Below are 16,866 nucleotides of genomic sequence, written 5' to 3'. Positions count from 1 at the left end.
CCTGAAGCAGTCACGTGGTGCAGACGGTTCACGAGGCTTCGAGCGTCGCCACATACGTCACCGATACAAACCTCGACACGCTTCACCAAAGACTTCCTGGATTACTGCACACACGCTTCGAAACCTCGACACGGACAACACGTCACTACTGAAATGCGTCTCCCTCAGAGAGCAGGGGCGCACCTGTCAGTCAGGAGGCAGGGGCGTACCTGTAGCAGCGGTCCGTCAGCGGGGTGATGACGAGGCGAGGGGAGTTGCCTAAGTATTCGTATCCATATTTGAGGCAGGTGGTGGTCATTCGGAGCGTCACGTCTCCGTCCTCCCAGAAGTACCTGAGCTGAGAGATCCAGGAGAAGTCAGTGAGCGAGGAGACCCGGTCCTGGGACAGTTTGGACACTACATCTCGTGCTGTCGGGGTTAAATGAGAGCAAATGTAAATCAAGTGTGACTTTTAGTATGTTACAAACTGTTTCTGGAGTTTACCATGAACGTCTATGACTGTGAGAGCTCCCAGAGTCATCCTAGCTCCTCCTGATAACTGCCCCCTCACCAGGTCCACGATGTCGGCGATCTGAGCGTTACACTGATCGACATAAGCCTGGAAAATAAACATGGAGCTCCTGTTTATACAACTACAACTACAAGTACAACTACAAGTATAGCTACAAGTACAACTACAACAACAAGTACATTATATCAAGTGTTTCCAAATGTTTTGTAAATAAATAAATATGTGAGGAAATATCAGGGCAGAACTCTGCTTCCCTCTGCTGGTTGTTGTGGCAAAACACTTCACTCACATTGCCTATTATGACTGTGGTGTGTGTGTGTGTGTGTGTGTGTGTGTGTGTGTGTGTGTGTGTGTGTGTGTGTGTGTGTGTGTGTGTGTGTGTGTGTGTGTGTGTGCATGTGTGTGTGCGTGCGTGCTGGTGGGAGATGGTGCAGATTGGCAGCATCTCGTCCGTCACTTGTGGCTACAATAGTGGCTCATCACCAAGTGTGGGGTGAGTGAATAATTTGGGTGTCTCGCGTGCTATATAAATCCAGTGGTTAATAATGAATAGTTTATTCATTTAAAAAAAATTAACGTTGGCCTGAAGGTAACTACTAAGATTATATAAGAGTCAAATCAAAAAAACAAGTCTCAAAACATTCTCTTCTTGAATTTGGTACCTGACCAAAGTAGATTCAGAATCATTCAGTTCAGTTTTTATGTAATCTTATCTTCTGTTATAACACTACTGAGCCTGTATTTACAACATTGTGCTTTTGTAAAACAAATAATACACAAAATATATAAATATGACAGGTTTGTGTAGTTGGAGACACATGGATGTTTAAAAAGTCAGGCAAAATGATGAATCACTCCAAAATTCTCAAACGTTCTATTTTAAAATTGTGTTATATTTGACCACATGCCCAGAGTCAGAGCACAAACCGCTAAAGTGTTGTTCTGGATGGCCTCGGACACTTCGCTGGTCCAGAAAATGGACGAGGCGCAGATCACGACTTGGCCCGGCCACTGCAGCACCCACTCCTTTCGAGGTAACTAAAGCAAAGACATGAAACATTCATGAGGGGATCAGGTTCAGCATCACCTGCCCACAGACTTGAGTATAAAAGGTGAAGTGAGGGAGTGCGGCGTCACCCACAGTGTCCAGCTCCAATCAAATGAAGCTCACAGAGGCATTTGACATTTGAATCCAGAACAATACATTTGGAGCCCAGTTCCTTATTAGGAATAGGAAATGATTTAAAACATCATGTAGAGCAGGTTAATACAAACATTTAAAGACCAAACTGCAGGTTAGCTGTGCCCATTTATATAATACATAAAAATAGACTGTAGTCATAGTACTCAAGACCGGTCGAGACTCAGTCTTGTCTCTGGTCTCGGTGTGTAGAGTGTGTGTAGAGTGTGTGTAGAGGTGTGTAGAGTGTGTGTAGAGCGTGTGTAGAGCGTGTGTAGAGCGTGTGTAGAGCGTGTGTAGAGCGTGTGTAGAGCGTGTGTAGAGTGTGTGTAGTTACCTGTGCGTACTGGCTCAGGCCCTGGTGGATGAGGTCGCGCACACTCCGCAGCATCAGGTGCTCCACCTGCAGCAGCCACTTCTCCACCATACCCTGAGGACACAAACACGCCGTCTTTCATATGTGTGTGGGGTGTAGGGGTAAGTGGAGGTCTGTGCGGAGTCTAAGCACTAATCAATAATTAGTCATCAGTCATCAGAATGTGGTGTAACATATACATTTTTGTAAGGTTTGGTCTTGTGTTCGTGTGTTCAGATTGTGTAGATCCACCTGAATGATCCATATTTTAATACCACAGAAGATTCATATGGATTGCATTGGTTTTTCAAATAACTGAGTTTTCAAATCAATATTTCATTTAATCAATACCATTATTTGTTACACTGACATTCACTTATGTTATATTTAATTATTCTTTAGTTATTTTTTATTATTTTTAAATATATCAATACTATGAATGTGTATTTTGTGTCGTTAACTGGATCTTGCTTTACTGTTCAAATGAGTCTCCAGAGAACATTATACTATTACACTCTTGCTCTGGCTGTGTTTTCGCTGTTCGGAGGGTTCAGATAAAGTTTTATGTGAATTCTTTACGCAGCAGGTTTGGGTTTGACCAAAACATCTATGGCCCTGTGCTGGAAGTTTAAGGCCAACAACCGATAGACTAAAAATATTTCTATTGACAACAAGAGAAAGATGACAGAGGATGGAGGACAGAGGACAGAGCACGGTGAACAGCGGACAGAGGACAGAGGACAGACCTTGGCTTCTGCTGGGTAGATCTTGTCAGACAGAGGCACGGTCTCTTTCTCTGAGCTGATCATCCCAGTGATCTCCAGCTCGTCAGTGAAGTGCAGCTTGGCGATGCCCTCAAAGCACTTCTTAAGGTGGGGCTGCACACACAGAGGGTCTTTGGTCTGGGACAGGATCTCCAGCAGCTCATCGTTGGACAGGAAGAAGAACCTGCAGGAGCACAAAAGAGGTTTGGGCTCATTACTTAATGTTCGTATGGCAGGTTTTTGTGATTCAAATAAACATTTTGACTTAAACTGGTGGGATAAAAACCTGTTGAAATATGTTGAATATTACAGAAAGTAGAGAGTTCTAAAACATACTGATGACATCACACTACAGGGAGAACTCTATCCCAAAGTTAAACACAATTTACATGTACAAAACATAATTTTTTGATCAGTTACACTTCATAAAAAAATTATAAAATACTTTTGGTCCTCGGTAAAATTATGGGATTCCCTAGCATGATCTTATGATTTCCATTCAGGAAGTAAAATGATAAAACTTCATCCCAACTTTAACATATTTATAGAGCGGTGCCTTTCCTTTACCTCTGTCTTTCTGTGCTTCACTCACTGACTTTGGTACAGATTTCTTAATTTTTCTAGAGCTGCAGACACAGATGTTACACACTGTTTGTTTTTTATTGTTCTCTTACCGTGGGAAGAACAGTCTCTTCTCCTCCAGGTAGGTGACGAGACCTTTCTGGATGTGGTCCAGAAGCAGATTAGACTCCTGTAGTTTTTGCAGCATGTGGGGCTGTGCTGTGGCCACCAGCACACGTGTGTCTTTGACCTAAACACACACTTTAGAGTTAAGCACGTGCAGCATCATACAGGCCCAGAGCAAAGAAATGTGAAAATGCGTCTCACGGCCTCTCCAATGATGCTCTTCCAGTATCCGTCCACAACGGAGAACTTGCGTCCCTCCTCAGGCATCTCTGCGATGATGTCCTCTGAGCTGAAGATGGGCTCCAGGTACAACCACATGGCCTGGCACTTCAACATGGAGTCCACGATGTCCTGCATGCTCAGCAGCTTCTCCTCCCATTCCTACACAAACATACAGAGCCTGTGGTCTGATCACATTAAAGAAGACACATTGAGTATTTAAAATGGGATATTCAACTAAAACGACTTAAGAAACAAGTTGCTGACTCCCGCGTTACAAAACTGTGGTGCCCAAAGGGAGCTGACATCACCATAAACATCATCACAACAAAGAGGCCACACAGTTATGGCAATGACGGTCTCTTTTAAATGATCATTTGAAGTATTAAATGTGTATGTAGAGATCAGACTGACCTTACACTCAGCCTCCACAGGTTTGATAAAAGGCGACCCGCGCATCGTCTGTGTCTTTATGATGTGGTCGTCCAGGAGCACCTGGATGTCATCCACAGCCGACACGATATGAGTCCCCTGAATCAATCATCACATTGACTTAGTTTAGTTTTATAAATCAAGTTAAAGTGCATGTGACAGGTTTTGACGATTCTCTTTTTGACTTTATTTTGTGGAATCAAACCCACTGTAAATACAAATTAGTTTAACACAAATCAAGATACAATTTGTGAAGAAAAGTTGAAAAATATGTTAAAATTACAGGAAGTAGAGAGTTCTGTTTTAGAGAGGTCCACACTGACGACATCACACATCACAATTTACACAAGAAACACATTGTCCTGATACTTTAAACATGATTTCAACCAGATAAAAGTGTTTTGTTATAATTGTATTTATATTAAAAATAATTATCTCCTCTGTCTTTTAGTAAAATGAGTTTTCCAACTTGTCATAAGCTTTAAATGAAGCTTAAATCCTTAAATAAAACAGATCTTACAGAATCCTTGTAGACATTAAACGTGAAGCGAAGTTCTGCCCATTCACTCTTCATCTTGGCTATGTTCTTCTCCAGATAATACTCCTTACTGGCTGACGCTCCGAGCTCCTCCAGTCTGAGACAAACACACGTGAATCAGTGGGTTTGTTCTGTACAGTGAGATGTTCTGTAGTTCTTCTGTGTTTGGACTTTACTGTGTGGAGAACTTGGAGAGGCCCAGTTCGAGCATGTGGAGCAGGGAGCTGTGTTCATCGGGCTTGATGCGTGCGCCCACAATGGAACTGATCTACAACACAGAGCACAGACAGGGCTCATCTGCAGGAGCACAGGGCAACACGCGAGTACACAACGTCCACCGGCTCATGTTTGTGTCATCCCTCAGTCGTCCAGGTTGGATCCAACGCAAACGGGAAATTAAATTCAGAGCCCTGCGACCTCGCAAAACAGTGCGGCGCTGGACAAATTCTGAAAGCTCACTGTGGGTGTGGGCGGGAGTGGGACTACACAACACGGGAGCGGGTGGGATGATAAACTGCAGTCCCGCAAACTAAATCTGAGTGTAAAGTAAAATATACAAATGATGAATGTAAGAATATCATGCATCATTTGTGCTGGATGTTTTATTTGGCATTAATAAAAACATTTTAAGCAGCAAACCACCCCTCCCTCCCATACACTGTGCAGACCGTCCCTCATCCCTGTACGTTGTGCAGGCTGCGCCACTAAACCAGAAATAAAACAGGACTAAACCAGGTCTAAAAACAGATCTAAAACCAAGACTAAAACAGGATTTAGCCAGGACTTAACCATGCCGCCGGACCGCCCACCGCGCCTCCTCCCATACGCAGCCCAATTCCTTTCGCTTCTCTGTGTTTGATAGAGTTTAAAAAAGAAAAGGTTCCCATCCTGCGGGACTTGCTGGCAGGAGTGGCACAAAATATTGCAGATGTGGGCCGGAGCGAGACTGAAAATTACAGTTCTTTGTGGAAGCGGGACTGCACAGTGCGGGAGTGGGCGGGAGCGGGACTAGGGCTGGGCAATATGGATCAAAAAATATATCTCGATATACTTTGCTATATTTCGATATACGATATATATATCTCGATATATGTTCAAGAAAAAATAACCCCCTAAAACTGAAAACTGCAAAAACAAATCTGCCAATTCCACAAGGCCTTTTTTTTATTGAAGTGTAAGAGGTCGGCAGTTCATATAGGAACATTTAAATTTACAAAAAATAATAATTTAACTGTAAAATAAAAGAAATAATACATATTTCCTTCTTTTCATTCATAAATAAAACAACTCAACACAAGCTCATCTTTGCATTAACTCTGTTATCCAGACCAGAACCAGAACCATGAGCTCATTTAGCAGAAGAAGCTCAGGATGTTCCTTATTTTAATAGATCCATGTTATTATCCAGCAGTAAGGAGCTCTGAGGTTTAATCCCACAATCCACTGCAGATCAAACCCAACGTTTCCAAACACTATTGTACAAGTGACACTGCAACAGATTATTAATTAAAATATTCTGCATAAAATAAATTTACATTGCTAAACTTTACAATATATAAAGCATAACGACTCTAGAGCCACATCAGCTCGTTTGTGATAATAATGTGTTTAATGCAGTTTTGCGCACGTGTGTTTACATTTTACAGAAACGAAATTTAAGCGCATGGCTCATTTGCATAAACAGCACTTCTCGTGCAGCTCAGCTCGTTTAGCTTCTTTCGGGCTAAAGGACGAGACTCGGTGGAATATGAGGATGTGCTGCTGGTGGTTTTGTCTGTAAATGGTGGAAAAGGTTCATGGTGCTTGAAGCTTTTCACTGGCACCAACTTTCGGCGTTCAGGGCGACAGTGAGGAGTGAAGGAGACACGAGCGAACAAACTCAGGGAGGCGGAGGCGCGCGGGCGACGAGAGAGAAGGTAAACAAGTGAAGCGGCAAAATCAAAATTTAATATAAGCATTATATCGATATATACGATATGTCAGAATTCATATCGATATATTTAAAATATCGATATATCGCCCACCCCTAAGCGGGACTGAAAATTCTGTCCCGCGCAGACATCTACTTCAATTCTGTCAGCTTTTTTTTTTTATCAAATACGATACTCAGCTCATCCAAGCTTCTGTTACCCTGGTGGACTCTGCCTTATATCTGCCTGAAGGGAGGAGCCAACTACACTGAAACTACTCTTAAATTAACACACGTCTTTGTTTACACTTTCAGTTCTGTAGCTCAGCCCCTGATCTGTGCACCCCCTGAGAGAAGAACTCGAAATATGCAAGATTTATGTGTTAAACGGAGACATGGAATCTCTTTTGGATTAGCCTAAATTTTCTGCACTTTAAAAGAGTCTTAATGAGTTTTTTTTTTAAACTTGAGATTGTAAAATTTGGTTTTAAAATGGATCCACAGCTTAAACTGGACAGCCAAATTCGTTCTGTTGTAAGGACAAGTTTTTTTCCACCTCAGGCAGCTGCCTAAGGTAATACAACACTTTTATTTGTCTGAATATAAATATCTGGGGACAATTATTGACAGTGTCCTGTGCTTTGAATCGAACACTGGTGTTAAAAAGTGCAGCAAAGACTGTTCTTTAACATCAGTAATGTTCTTATGACCCTTTTTATAAGAGTTTTATTGAATCTATTCTTGCATTTTGTATTGTCTGTTGGTTCGGGGCCCTCTCTGTGTCTAGTAGAAATCGTTTGGCTCAGTTGGTCAAAGTGGCGGGTTAAACTGTCGGCTTACAGCTGCCGAACGTCTACAACAGAAAGGTGATTTGCAAGACCCAACAAATACTGGAGAGCCCTGACTCAGAGAGCTCGGACTTATTTGTGAAACCATAACTAGGATGAATGATCCTATAGCTCGGATCAGTCGTGGTGAAATGCAGTTACATCTCCTCTTCTTTTTTGCCTATTTTTAAGGGAATGTTTGTCTGTATTGTTGAGCTAAACTTAAGCTGTGGTTAAGTGTATTATTGAATTGTTTTGTATGTCTACGGTCTGACACTGCTGCACAACAGTTTCCCTCTGGGACAATAATAAAACTGAAAGCTGAAAGTTGAAGTTGAAAGTTGAATAGTGTAAATACAGGCCCTTTAATTTCATGAGATAACTCAACGTTTAGCATATTGTCATTTGCTCCCTTTTTAATTCTCAGCCTTCTGAACAGACGTACGTACCTGCTCCCAGTGGCGATCCTTGAGGCCCGGGTTACAGATGGTGGTGAGGAAGGGCAGGTGCTGTTTGAACTGTTCGATCTTGTTTTTGAAGAGCCTGGCCACTCGATAGGGCCCGGGCCGGTCGGACAGAGCTTTGGTCAGTTTGTGCATCGTCCTCCACATCACGTCCAGCTCATTGGAGATCTTCTCTGCATCCAGGTGTTTGAACGGACCTGAAGGAAATTATGAAAATGAGACTGTGCTTCTTTATGTAGACAGATTGATAGAAACCATAGACTGTATATGGACACAGTTAACCCACTAGCTCAGTGTTCCTGGCTCAGCTTCCGGCTCCTTCGACTCTGGCTTCAATTGACTTTATATTTCTCTGTACCTGCTGCTGTAATCTTTGGCATTTTGGTCTTAAAATGTTTGTATTAACCTGCTCTACATCATCCTGGTGTTTTATTTCACTGTTTTTGTCCATAAATAAATTCCTATTCCTAAACTCTGCACCAAAGTCACTCTTATAACTGCAAGCCTCAGTGAGCTTCATTTGACTGGAGCTGAACGCTGTGGGTGTCGTAACACTCCCTCAGAACACTTCTTTATACAGTGTTAGACACACACAGTCTGTGATAGAGACATGTATGTTGTGTACCGTTCATCCAGACATCGGACATGTTGTGGAAGTTGAGCGCTGTGGTCCACAGCTGCTCGTACGGCTGTTTGTCTGCGATCAGAACCTGCAGCAGAGGAAACTCACTCTGCTCCTTCTCCAGCAGAGTCTGCTCTTTGTTGATGTCCTGAGACGGGGGTAGAACATGTTACAGACCCTTCAGTGTTAGTTAAGTCTGTCTGTCACAGTAATTACTATTCTATTATATATGTGTATATATATATTATATATATATTATATATATATATATATATATATATATATATATATATATATATTATATATATATATATATATATATATATATATATATATATTATATATATTATATATATATATATATATATATATATATACTTCAATAAATCAAAGTTACAACAATATTACAGGTCCTTAATATTTTTACGGCACATTTCTTCATATTTTGTATTTCAACACATTTGAGCAGCAGAGTGCAGTAAAAGTAACAGCTCTAGCTCATTAATGATACTACTTTGGTGTTTTCTTCTCATATTTATAATTTGCAAACCATGTTTTTACCATGTTAATTTTAAAAATGGTTAATGAAATAATAAGACATTTAAATAATATTATTTATCATAATATGGGTAGAAAATGCCCCAATATTCAGCAGTGACCCATTCACACAGGCACCACTCTGAGTATTGGTCTGTTCACACTTAACCTGCATTTGGCTCTCTGACATAACACTTCAGTGTAACCAGGAAACCAAACTTATACCCAGTAAACCTCAGTCCTGGCTTCGTGTGACCGTGACCCTGTTCTGGTAAAGTGCAGGTAAATTCCTGGGTCAGTCTGTGTGAAAAGCGTTTACCTCGAGCTCTACGAGGGCGGCCTCCAGACTGGCATTGATCCCAGTGAGGTTGGCCACATTGGCCTTCATCTCCTCTGGGTTCATGATCTCCTTCTTCTTAAAGACCCGGATGTCCGTGTCGATCTTCTGTAGAGTCTGCTTGAATTCAAATGACCTGAAATAACAGGTCAGGTCGTTTAATTACAACGGCAGATACTCATAAAGTCTCTGTCGAGCGTCAGCATGGCATCCTTCACAATAATATATTCCACCTGATAACTGTGAACATTTAACTGGTTTTAAAATGTTTGATAAAAGTGTTTTAATACCTTAAAATATCATACTTTGGAAATTTCGAGAAAAAGGCCTTGGGGCTTAAGAGGTTAAGGTTAAAGTGGGACTCAACACCACAGATAATGGTGGCCACTGGAGGCAGCACATGCTAGACCTATTTTGCACTAAAATTGAAAATTGTTCTGTCTGTGATGTGGTCCGTCTGTACATGATCTGACCACTGGGGGCAGCAGTGAACACAGCTCCACAGTGGAAGCTGCAGAACAGTGTTGGTCTTGTGAACCTTGTGTGGAGATGCTCCTCTGCCTGGCGTCTCATGTCGGTCAGGCGGTTCGTACTGAGCTCCAGCTCCGTCTGTATCTCTTTGGGCCACTGGAACACACGGGCGTTTAAGTGGACGTCCTCGACTGAACAGGAACAAACACAACATTAGAAACAAGAAGATCTTAAGGCACTGAGATTCAAAGGTGAAATTTCAGTAACTTCACAGAGAAGGCAAAAAGGTCCAAATGATCAACAAATAAAAGACACATTATGGTAAAATACTACAGCAAACGACTATGACGTCACTCATAAAACATAATCACACTGAAGTGGCATTCAAAGCCTGTGAGTGTTTTTGTGACTGGTGACTGGTGAATGAATCATGCACAAAGTCGTACAGTGACTCTGAGTGTGTGGAAAAGCTCTAAATAAGACTAGACTAAGAGATTTTTTTTGAATCTCAGCTCTACAGTTGTGTTTTGTTGGTAGTTTTCAGACTAGATCATAGTTTACTTTGTACTTTTTTAGAAATTTTCAAGAGGTAAATTCACAAATATTTAACCTGACTCAATTAGTAACAAGAGCCATTAAAAAGCTATTTAAAGAGCACATATTCAGGGGCAGAGCGTCCGTGGTCTTGTTTTGGTTTGATTTTTAACAAAAAGGTGAGAGTGACTAACTGAAAAACTGTGGGCTAATGGTATTTAACCAACCAGATCAGATCTTTCTGGTCAGATTGTGTCAAAAAAAAAGGATCAGATTAAGTCTAACTAGAGTAACAGAGTAGTGCTTTCAGTTAGTATTTGCACCCTGGGGAATGATGATGAAATCAGCTGTAAATGGGGTGACCAGATTTTCAAAATAAAAAACTGAGGCATCCCTGGTTTGTGGTGGTTGGTAATAATAAAATTGTGAAAAGAGTGTGGAATGAAGGGAAATTGTTCTGCACTTGGCCCATTCATGATGAACATGAGTCAGTATAGTCACATTTTCTTTGTGTTTTGGTAATTTATAAGCAGATTTTCTGTATTTTACCAAAACAAATGACAATGCGTGCCTGTCTTTACTGTTGTAGGATCAGACTGGTCAAAAATAAGGACACCTGGGACTTTTTTTGTATAAAACTGGGACAAATCAGTGGTTTTGTATAAATCTGCTGGGACAGGGGACACAGGCTCTAAAACTGGGACTGTAAACGGGTAAACAGGGACGTCTTATCACCGTAGCTGTTAAGTATCAATTCCTGTGCTCACGTGACAGTGAAGTGGCGTGGTCCAGTAGGAAGCCCAGACGGATCATGGCCTCCTCGATCTCCTCCATCAGCCTGTGCACTGTCACGTCACTGCTGTTCTTTATAAACTGGGTCAGTTTCACCAGCTCCTCGGTGTTGCTGGGCAGGCTCCTGATGGTGTCACTTATGTCCTGGTACTTCTGACAGATCCTGCAACAAACATTTAAAGGTCCTACTATGCAAAACCTAACTCCTGAGAGCTTTAAGGTTAGGTTAGGGTTGTTTATTTGCCATTTGTAGTTAAAAAACACATTGGAAAAACATCTGAGGTCGAGCTTAAAGTGCACCACAAACTACTTTTACTTGTGTTATAGCTCTTTTACCTGCTCAAAAACACATCTGGAGCTGTGTTTTGTTTCATTTTCACACATATTTGAGTAACTCTAGATTATTATGCCCCAAATCTCAAAACACTCATTTAGTTAGTTCAGTAGAAAGTGACAAATCCAGGTCAAAAACGATCGCAGTGATTCTAGTGAAGGTGCATGGAGTTTAAAAACACAGCAGTTCCTGTATTACTGCTTAATGACGTCACAAGGAGAAAAAGAGATCAATAATAGTGCAGTTTCTCACTTGTTGTTGAGGTCTCTGTTCTCGTCCACTTCGTAGGTGACGATGAGCTGTCTCAGCTCCTCTGTGCGCTGGCACAAGTCTTCATTTAAGGCGTGGGCGTGTAAACAAAACATGGACAGAGGGACAGTGACGCGCATCAGGGCGATCTCCGTCCAGATGAGACGGATACTTTCAATTTTCTGGAAGAGAAGAGACGAAAGACAAGAACGGATAAATGATTACTAAAAAACACAAGACTAAGGCAAACAGTGATCAGCTTTTATTATCATCATGGTATTGTAATCAGAAGTATTGAGTCTATTCTTTAGTATCGAATTGAGTTAAAAATGTTATAATCGTGACAACACCAAATTGAGTTGAGAGGGTGTTACTTTTTTCAGTTAAAAAGTTGGGGTGGGACATTAATGCGTTAATTACGATTAATTAATTACAAAGAAAATAATGCATTAAAAATTTTAACACATTTTATCGCAGTTTGCCAAATAACGCGAAACGTTTGTCATTAAATTAGATTAGACTAGATTTAGATTTATTGTCATTGTACAAAATACAACAAAACTTCGACAGAGCAAAACTGTAGCTGTAAAACTGAATAAATATAGACACATTAAATAAATAAATAGATGATTGCACTGAGTCCGTTCAGGCCTTTTCTCCTGGAGCTCATGGGTAGAAGCTGCTGTGCCGCTTGTTTGTGTGAGGGGATTTGAAGCCTTCCCGAGGGGAGAGGACAGAAGACACAGTTCCCAGAGTGTGTGGAGTCCTGCAGGACGTTGGAGGCCCATGTGGGGAGATGTGAGGAGGAGATGGTGTTTCCAGGATGTGTGGAGTCCTACAGGATGTTGGAGGCCCGTGTGGGTGAGTGAGTGAGGAGCAGACCACCCTCTCGGCTCTTCTCACCGCTCTCTGCGGTCCTTCTCTTCAGCAGCTGTGCAGCAGTTTAAAGTCAGAACGCTTTCCACGGTGCACCGGTAGAAGTTGGTCAGCTGCCATGTTGTGGTACGACAATTACAGTCCCTGACAAAAGTCTTGTCGCGTATCCATTTTGTAGAAACAAATGCTTATAACCTGACTTTAAATTAATCGATTGGTTTTAGAAATGTCTCATATGAAAGCTAAAACTCTCCCAAATTATGCTCAATATACTAAAATAAATTTGCTTCACTGAAGAAAGATTGATCATTTAATGAACAGAAGAAGAAGAAAGGTCAGATTTTGGCAAGACAAAAGTCTTGTGGCCTTGTCATATGATGCACCCAATCCTAGATTACAGCCTCACCTGTGATCAGTTACTGATCAATCAATTAGTGGGTGTGTATAAAAAGAACCCCAGCACACCAGACCTTCACATCAACTGTAACTTGACCTCTGACAACATGCCTAAGATCCACCCTGAGACCAAAGCGTTAATTATCAAGAGGCTGAAGACCAGATCCACTGCTGAGGTGGTGACACCTTCAATGTGTCTCAGCGTCAAGTACAAAGAATAAGAAAAAGATCTGAAATGACTGGAGATGTTTTTGACAAGCCCAGGTCCGGCAGACCCCGCAAGACAACTGCTTGGGAGGACCGTTTGTTGATTAGAAAATCCAAGGCCCCTTTTCCACTGCAGCAGACTCCATCAGGCCTGGTCACCTCAAGTCCCTGTGTCAACCACAACAGTTTGTAGAATTCTGTCTCGAAATGGCCTCCATGGTCGAATCAGTGCACAGAAACCAGCACTAAACAAAAGGCAATTAAAAAAACGTGTGGCATTTGCCAAGGTCCACAGCCTGCTAAAAGGATGGACACTGGAAAAGTGGCAGAAGGTGGATTTCTCAGATGAATCCTTGGTTGAATTACATCACAGCCGACACAAATATTGCAGGAGACCTACTGGAGCCAGCATGGATCCAAGATTCACCCAGAAAATAGTTAAGTTTGGTGGCAGAAAAATCATGGTATGGGGTTCCATCCAGTATGGGGGTGTGCGAGACATTTGCAGGGTGGAAGGCAAATATCAATAGCCTAAAATATCAAGAAGTATTAGCTCCTCTTACATTCCCAACCATAAAAGGGGTCAAATTTTGCAGCAGGATGGTGCTCCATCGCATACTTCTATCTCTACATCAAAGTTTCTCTTCTTTTTTTTTCAATAATCTGTGTGTTTTATTTGATGAAGTCAAAATAAAATAAATTTTGCTTTTGGGGCAAATATTGTTGTGCCATGAATTGAGATCTTAATTACAAAGAAGCCTGTAATTTATTATATTATTTTTATATCAAGTCCCACCCCTGTTATAAAGAATAAAAATCTTTAAATGTTGTGTACCTTAGAAAATCCTTCCAGTGAGTGCTTCTCTTTCAGGAATTCGGTCACCTCCTGCTTTGCTCTGCCGTCCAGTAAAGTTCTGTACTTCTCGTATTCATTCAAGTATCTGCAAATCCAACAGTGAAGCTCTCAGTACAGTGTTGTATATTCAGGTGGAGTTGTATCTACAGATGTGGGAGCAGTTACTTCAGAGGTCCCACTGTGTTCCTGTCGAAAACCTCTCGTGCTTTGTTGATGATGTCCGTGAGCAGCTGCTCCTCTGGATGGACTGTGTGGAGGTGTAACTCCTCCAGGAGTGGGAACAGGAGACATTCCACCTGCAGAGAAAAGGGCAATACACCTTTTATAATGTGTCATGTTTTTACTGATGTGAGTACAGATGGTTTAGAAGTTTTCAGCTTGTCCCCAAAAGGCTGGAGACCAACTGGACGTCTTAACCATTACCACAGACCCAACTGAAAAGTCCATATAGAATGATTTAAGGCGCTGTGTACCATTTGTTCTTTTGATTTTCAATTAAGAACAAAAAAATAATCAAATGGGAAAACAGTTTGTTATTTCATTTTTCCGTTTAGTGTCAAACAAAAAAACAGATGTCAAACTCTATTTCCAATATTTAATTTAAACTTTATTTAATCAAAAACCAGCCTCGTGCCTGTTTTAATTTTGATATTTTATTCTCTCTGGTTTATTTGCTCCAGAAGTTCTGCTGCTAGAAGAACTCACCTGAAAAATCATTGCAGTTTTGTGGACAAACATGTTTCTTCTTTTATAGTTTACTTTCACGTCTTAGAAAGTCACTGTTAATCTCCATGACAAGAAACAGGAAGCAGCGATAAACTCTTCTTTGTTCAGTCGACACTGAATTCATACGCGACGCTGAGCAGCAGAACTTCAAATAAACCAGAGAATAAAATATCAAAACTGAAACAGGCACCGAGACTATTTCTTGATTGATGCTATTTGAAATAAACTTTAAATCAAATATTGCAAACAGAGGTCGAAATCTGTTTTTTGTTTGAAACTAAATGGAAAAATGAAATAACAAACAGTTTTTCCATTTTATTGTTTTTCGTTCTTAATTGAAATTCAAAAGAACAAATGGTACATGGACCTTTCAGGCGTGTGATCTTTGAGTGTTCAGGCTCGTTGACTGTGCTTCTCTTATGTGGTGCTCAGACCGTACAGTCAAAAACACCAAAAGCTTTAGTTTACACCTTTTCATTTGAGACTCTTGAAACTCGTTGAAGCTCGTAAGTCTAGTACAGAGCTGGTGTTTTACCCGGGGAATGTCCTTGGCGCTCCTGATGATCTCCATGAAGGCCGTGTGGACGTGGAGCCAGCTCTGCTCCAGGCTCGGCTCAAAGCTCATGAGATCCTCCTGCACCTGGAGCTTCAGCACCAGCACCTGAACCTGAGTGAACCTCAGCTCAGAGAAGGACAAGCCAAAGTCATTGCCCTCCTGAAACACACACACACACACTTTGTTATTACATTATATTGTGATGTGTGCTGCTGTGTCCAAATAATTTCCATTGTGGATCACACACACACACACACACACACCAGTTACTACTTAGTAACTGGTCTGACATCTCAGTGTTAATCGCCACGTTTACATGAGAGCTTTAATTCCAAATAAAAACAAGTGAATTCTGAATAAAAATTATTACTTACTATTAAGCTTTAAAAAGATCATGTAAACACTTGATTCTTAATGAAAATGATTATTCAGAATTAAACGTAATTCTGATGTAAGTGGGTGGTTTATTCCAATTTTAAAGCTGAACGAATTTATTCCTCGATCATGTAACCGTTAATTTTTGTTAAAAATAATGTGGGTGCTTCGGCGTATGCTCGCTGTGTCGCCCTTCTGACACGATCTGGACAATCCGGCTCCACCAGTCCTGTCTTCGGACTTTCCTCCACGTCTCTTTGGATTTGTGAGCGGGATGTGGGAGTGGGCTGAGGTAGAGCCGCCTCACACTCACTTTGTCTTCTTCCTCCTTCTCCGACACTCTTCCCTTCTCCTCCTCACCTGACAGACGTGAAGCGTGATGAGACAATTCTCCAGCTGCTGTCTTATTATCATCAGAATTATCATCAGAACCACTGCGGGAAAAGTTTGGATAGTGTTTGTGTGCGTGGCGTAACGACAAACAGAGATGACAGAAAAGCCGGTAGCAGCTGAAGTGACGTAAATTCATTGGTGTCTCTGTCCAATCAGAACCTTCCCCACCCCCAGACGCTGAGAGGAATTAAATAAAGATGATCTAATGAGTTTTCCATGTAAACCTCAATTCAGAATTATTATTTCCATGTGAACTCCAGTTCCTCCAAAGAATATTTAATTGTTCTAAATTAAATACTTCGGAATTAAAAAACATCATGTAAACGTGGCCAGTGTCAGTTCCATCTCGGGCTCATATTAAACCAAAACAGAATCATCGTCTCATTATTTAACATGTTCCTGATCTCTAGGCTCTTTTTGCTGATCTGGACCTTGTGGATGTTGAAGAAGCAGAGGAGGTCCTGCAGTGAGTGGACGACGAGGCTGCGGAGCTGCAGAGACATGAGAGCGGCCGCACAGTTAAACAGCTCCACAGAGAAAGAAGAAGCCTGCTCCTTTTTACTCAACACCCGCGGCAGCCAGTGCTTCTCACACAACTGGAACAGGGATGCACAGTGAGGCAGCCACCTGCAACGCAACACAACACAATAAAACACAATAAAACACAACACAACACAATAAAACAACACAATAAAACACAACACAATAAAACACAATAA

General features: G+C 41.3%; 1 protein-coding gene across 1 annotated transcript in view; it reads right to left on the bottom strand.

Moving 5' to 3' along the window:
- dnah3 (dynein axonemal heavy chain 3) overlaps positions 1-16,866 on the bottom strand; it is an 82,579-nt gene that overhangs the window by 52,407 nt on the left and 13,306 nt on the right. Inside the window, 20 exon segments of the mRNA XM_055164754.1 lie at positions 210-408; positions 484-598; positions 1,439-1,549; positions 2,029-2,121; positions 2,793-2,994; positions 3,485-3,621; positions 3,699-3,878; positions 4,131-4,247; positions 4,669-4,783; positions 4,863-4,954; positions 7,872-8,083; positions 8,512-8,656; positions 9,365-9,518; positions 9,921-10,044; positions 11,155-11,342; positions 11,766-11,944; positions 14,077-14,182; positions 14,263-14,393; positions 15,359-15,538; positions 16,579-16,774. Coding sequence (XP_055020729.1) covers positions 210-408; positions 484-598; positions 1,439-1,549; positions 2,029-2,121; positions 2,793-2,994; positions 3,485-3,621; positions 3,699-3,878; positions 4,131-4,247; positions 4,669-4,783; positions 4,863-4,954; positions 7,872-8,083; positions 8,512-8,656; positions 9,365-9,518; positions 9,921-10,044; positions 11,155-11,342; positions 11,766-11,944; positions 14,077-14,182; positions 14,263-14,393; positions 15,359-15,538; positions 16,579-16,774 — 2,976 coding nt within the window.

Source organism: Boleophthalmus pectinirostris, unplaced genomic scaffold, assembly GCF_026225935.1.
Source record: "Boleophthalmus pectinirostris isolate CB_2022bp ecotype Guang Dong unplaced genomic scaffold, ASM2622593v1 HiC_scaffold_7, whole genome shotgun sequence".
NCBI classification, from domain to species: Eukaryota; Metazoa; Chordata; class Actinopteri; order Gobiiformes; family Gobiidae; genus Boleophthalmus; species Boleophthalmus pectinirostris.
Note: the sequence above shows the minus strand (reverse complement) of the source record. Positions and strands in the feature narration are given on the sequence as shown.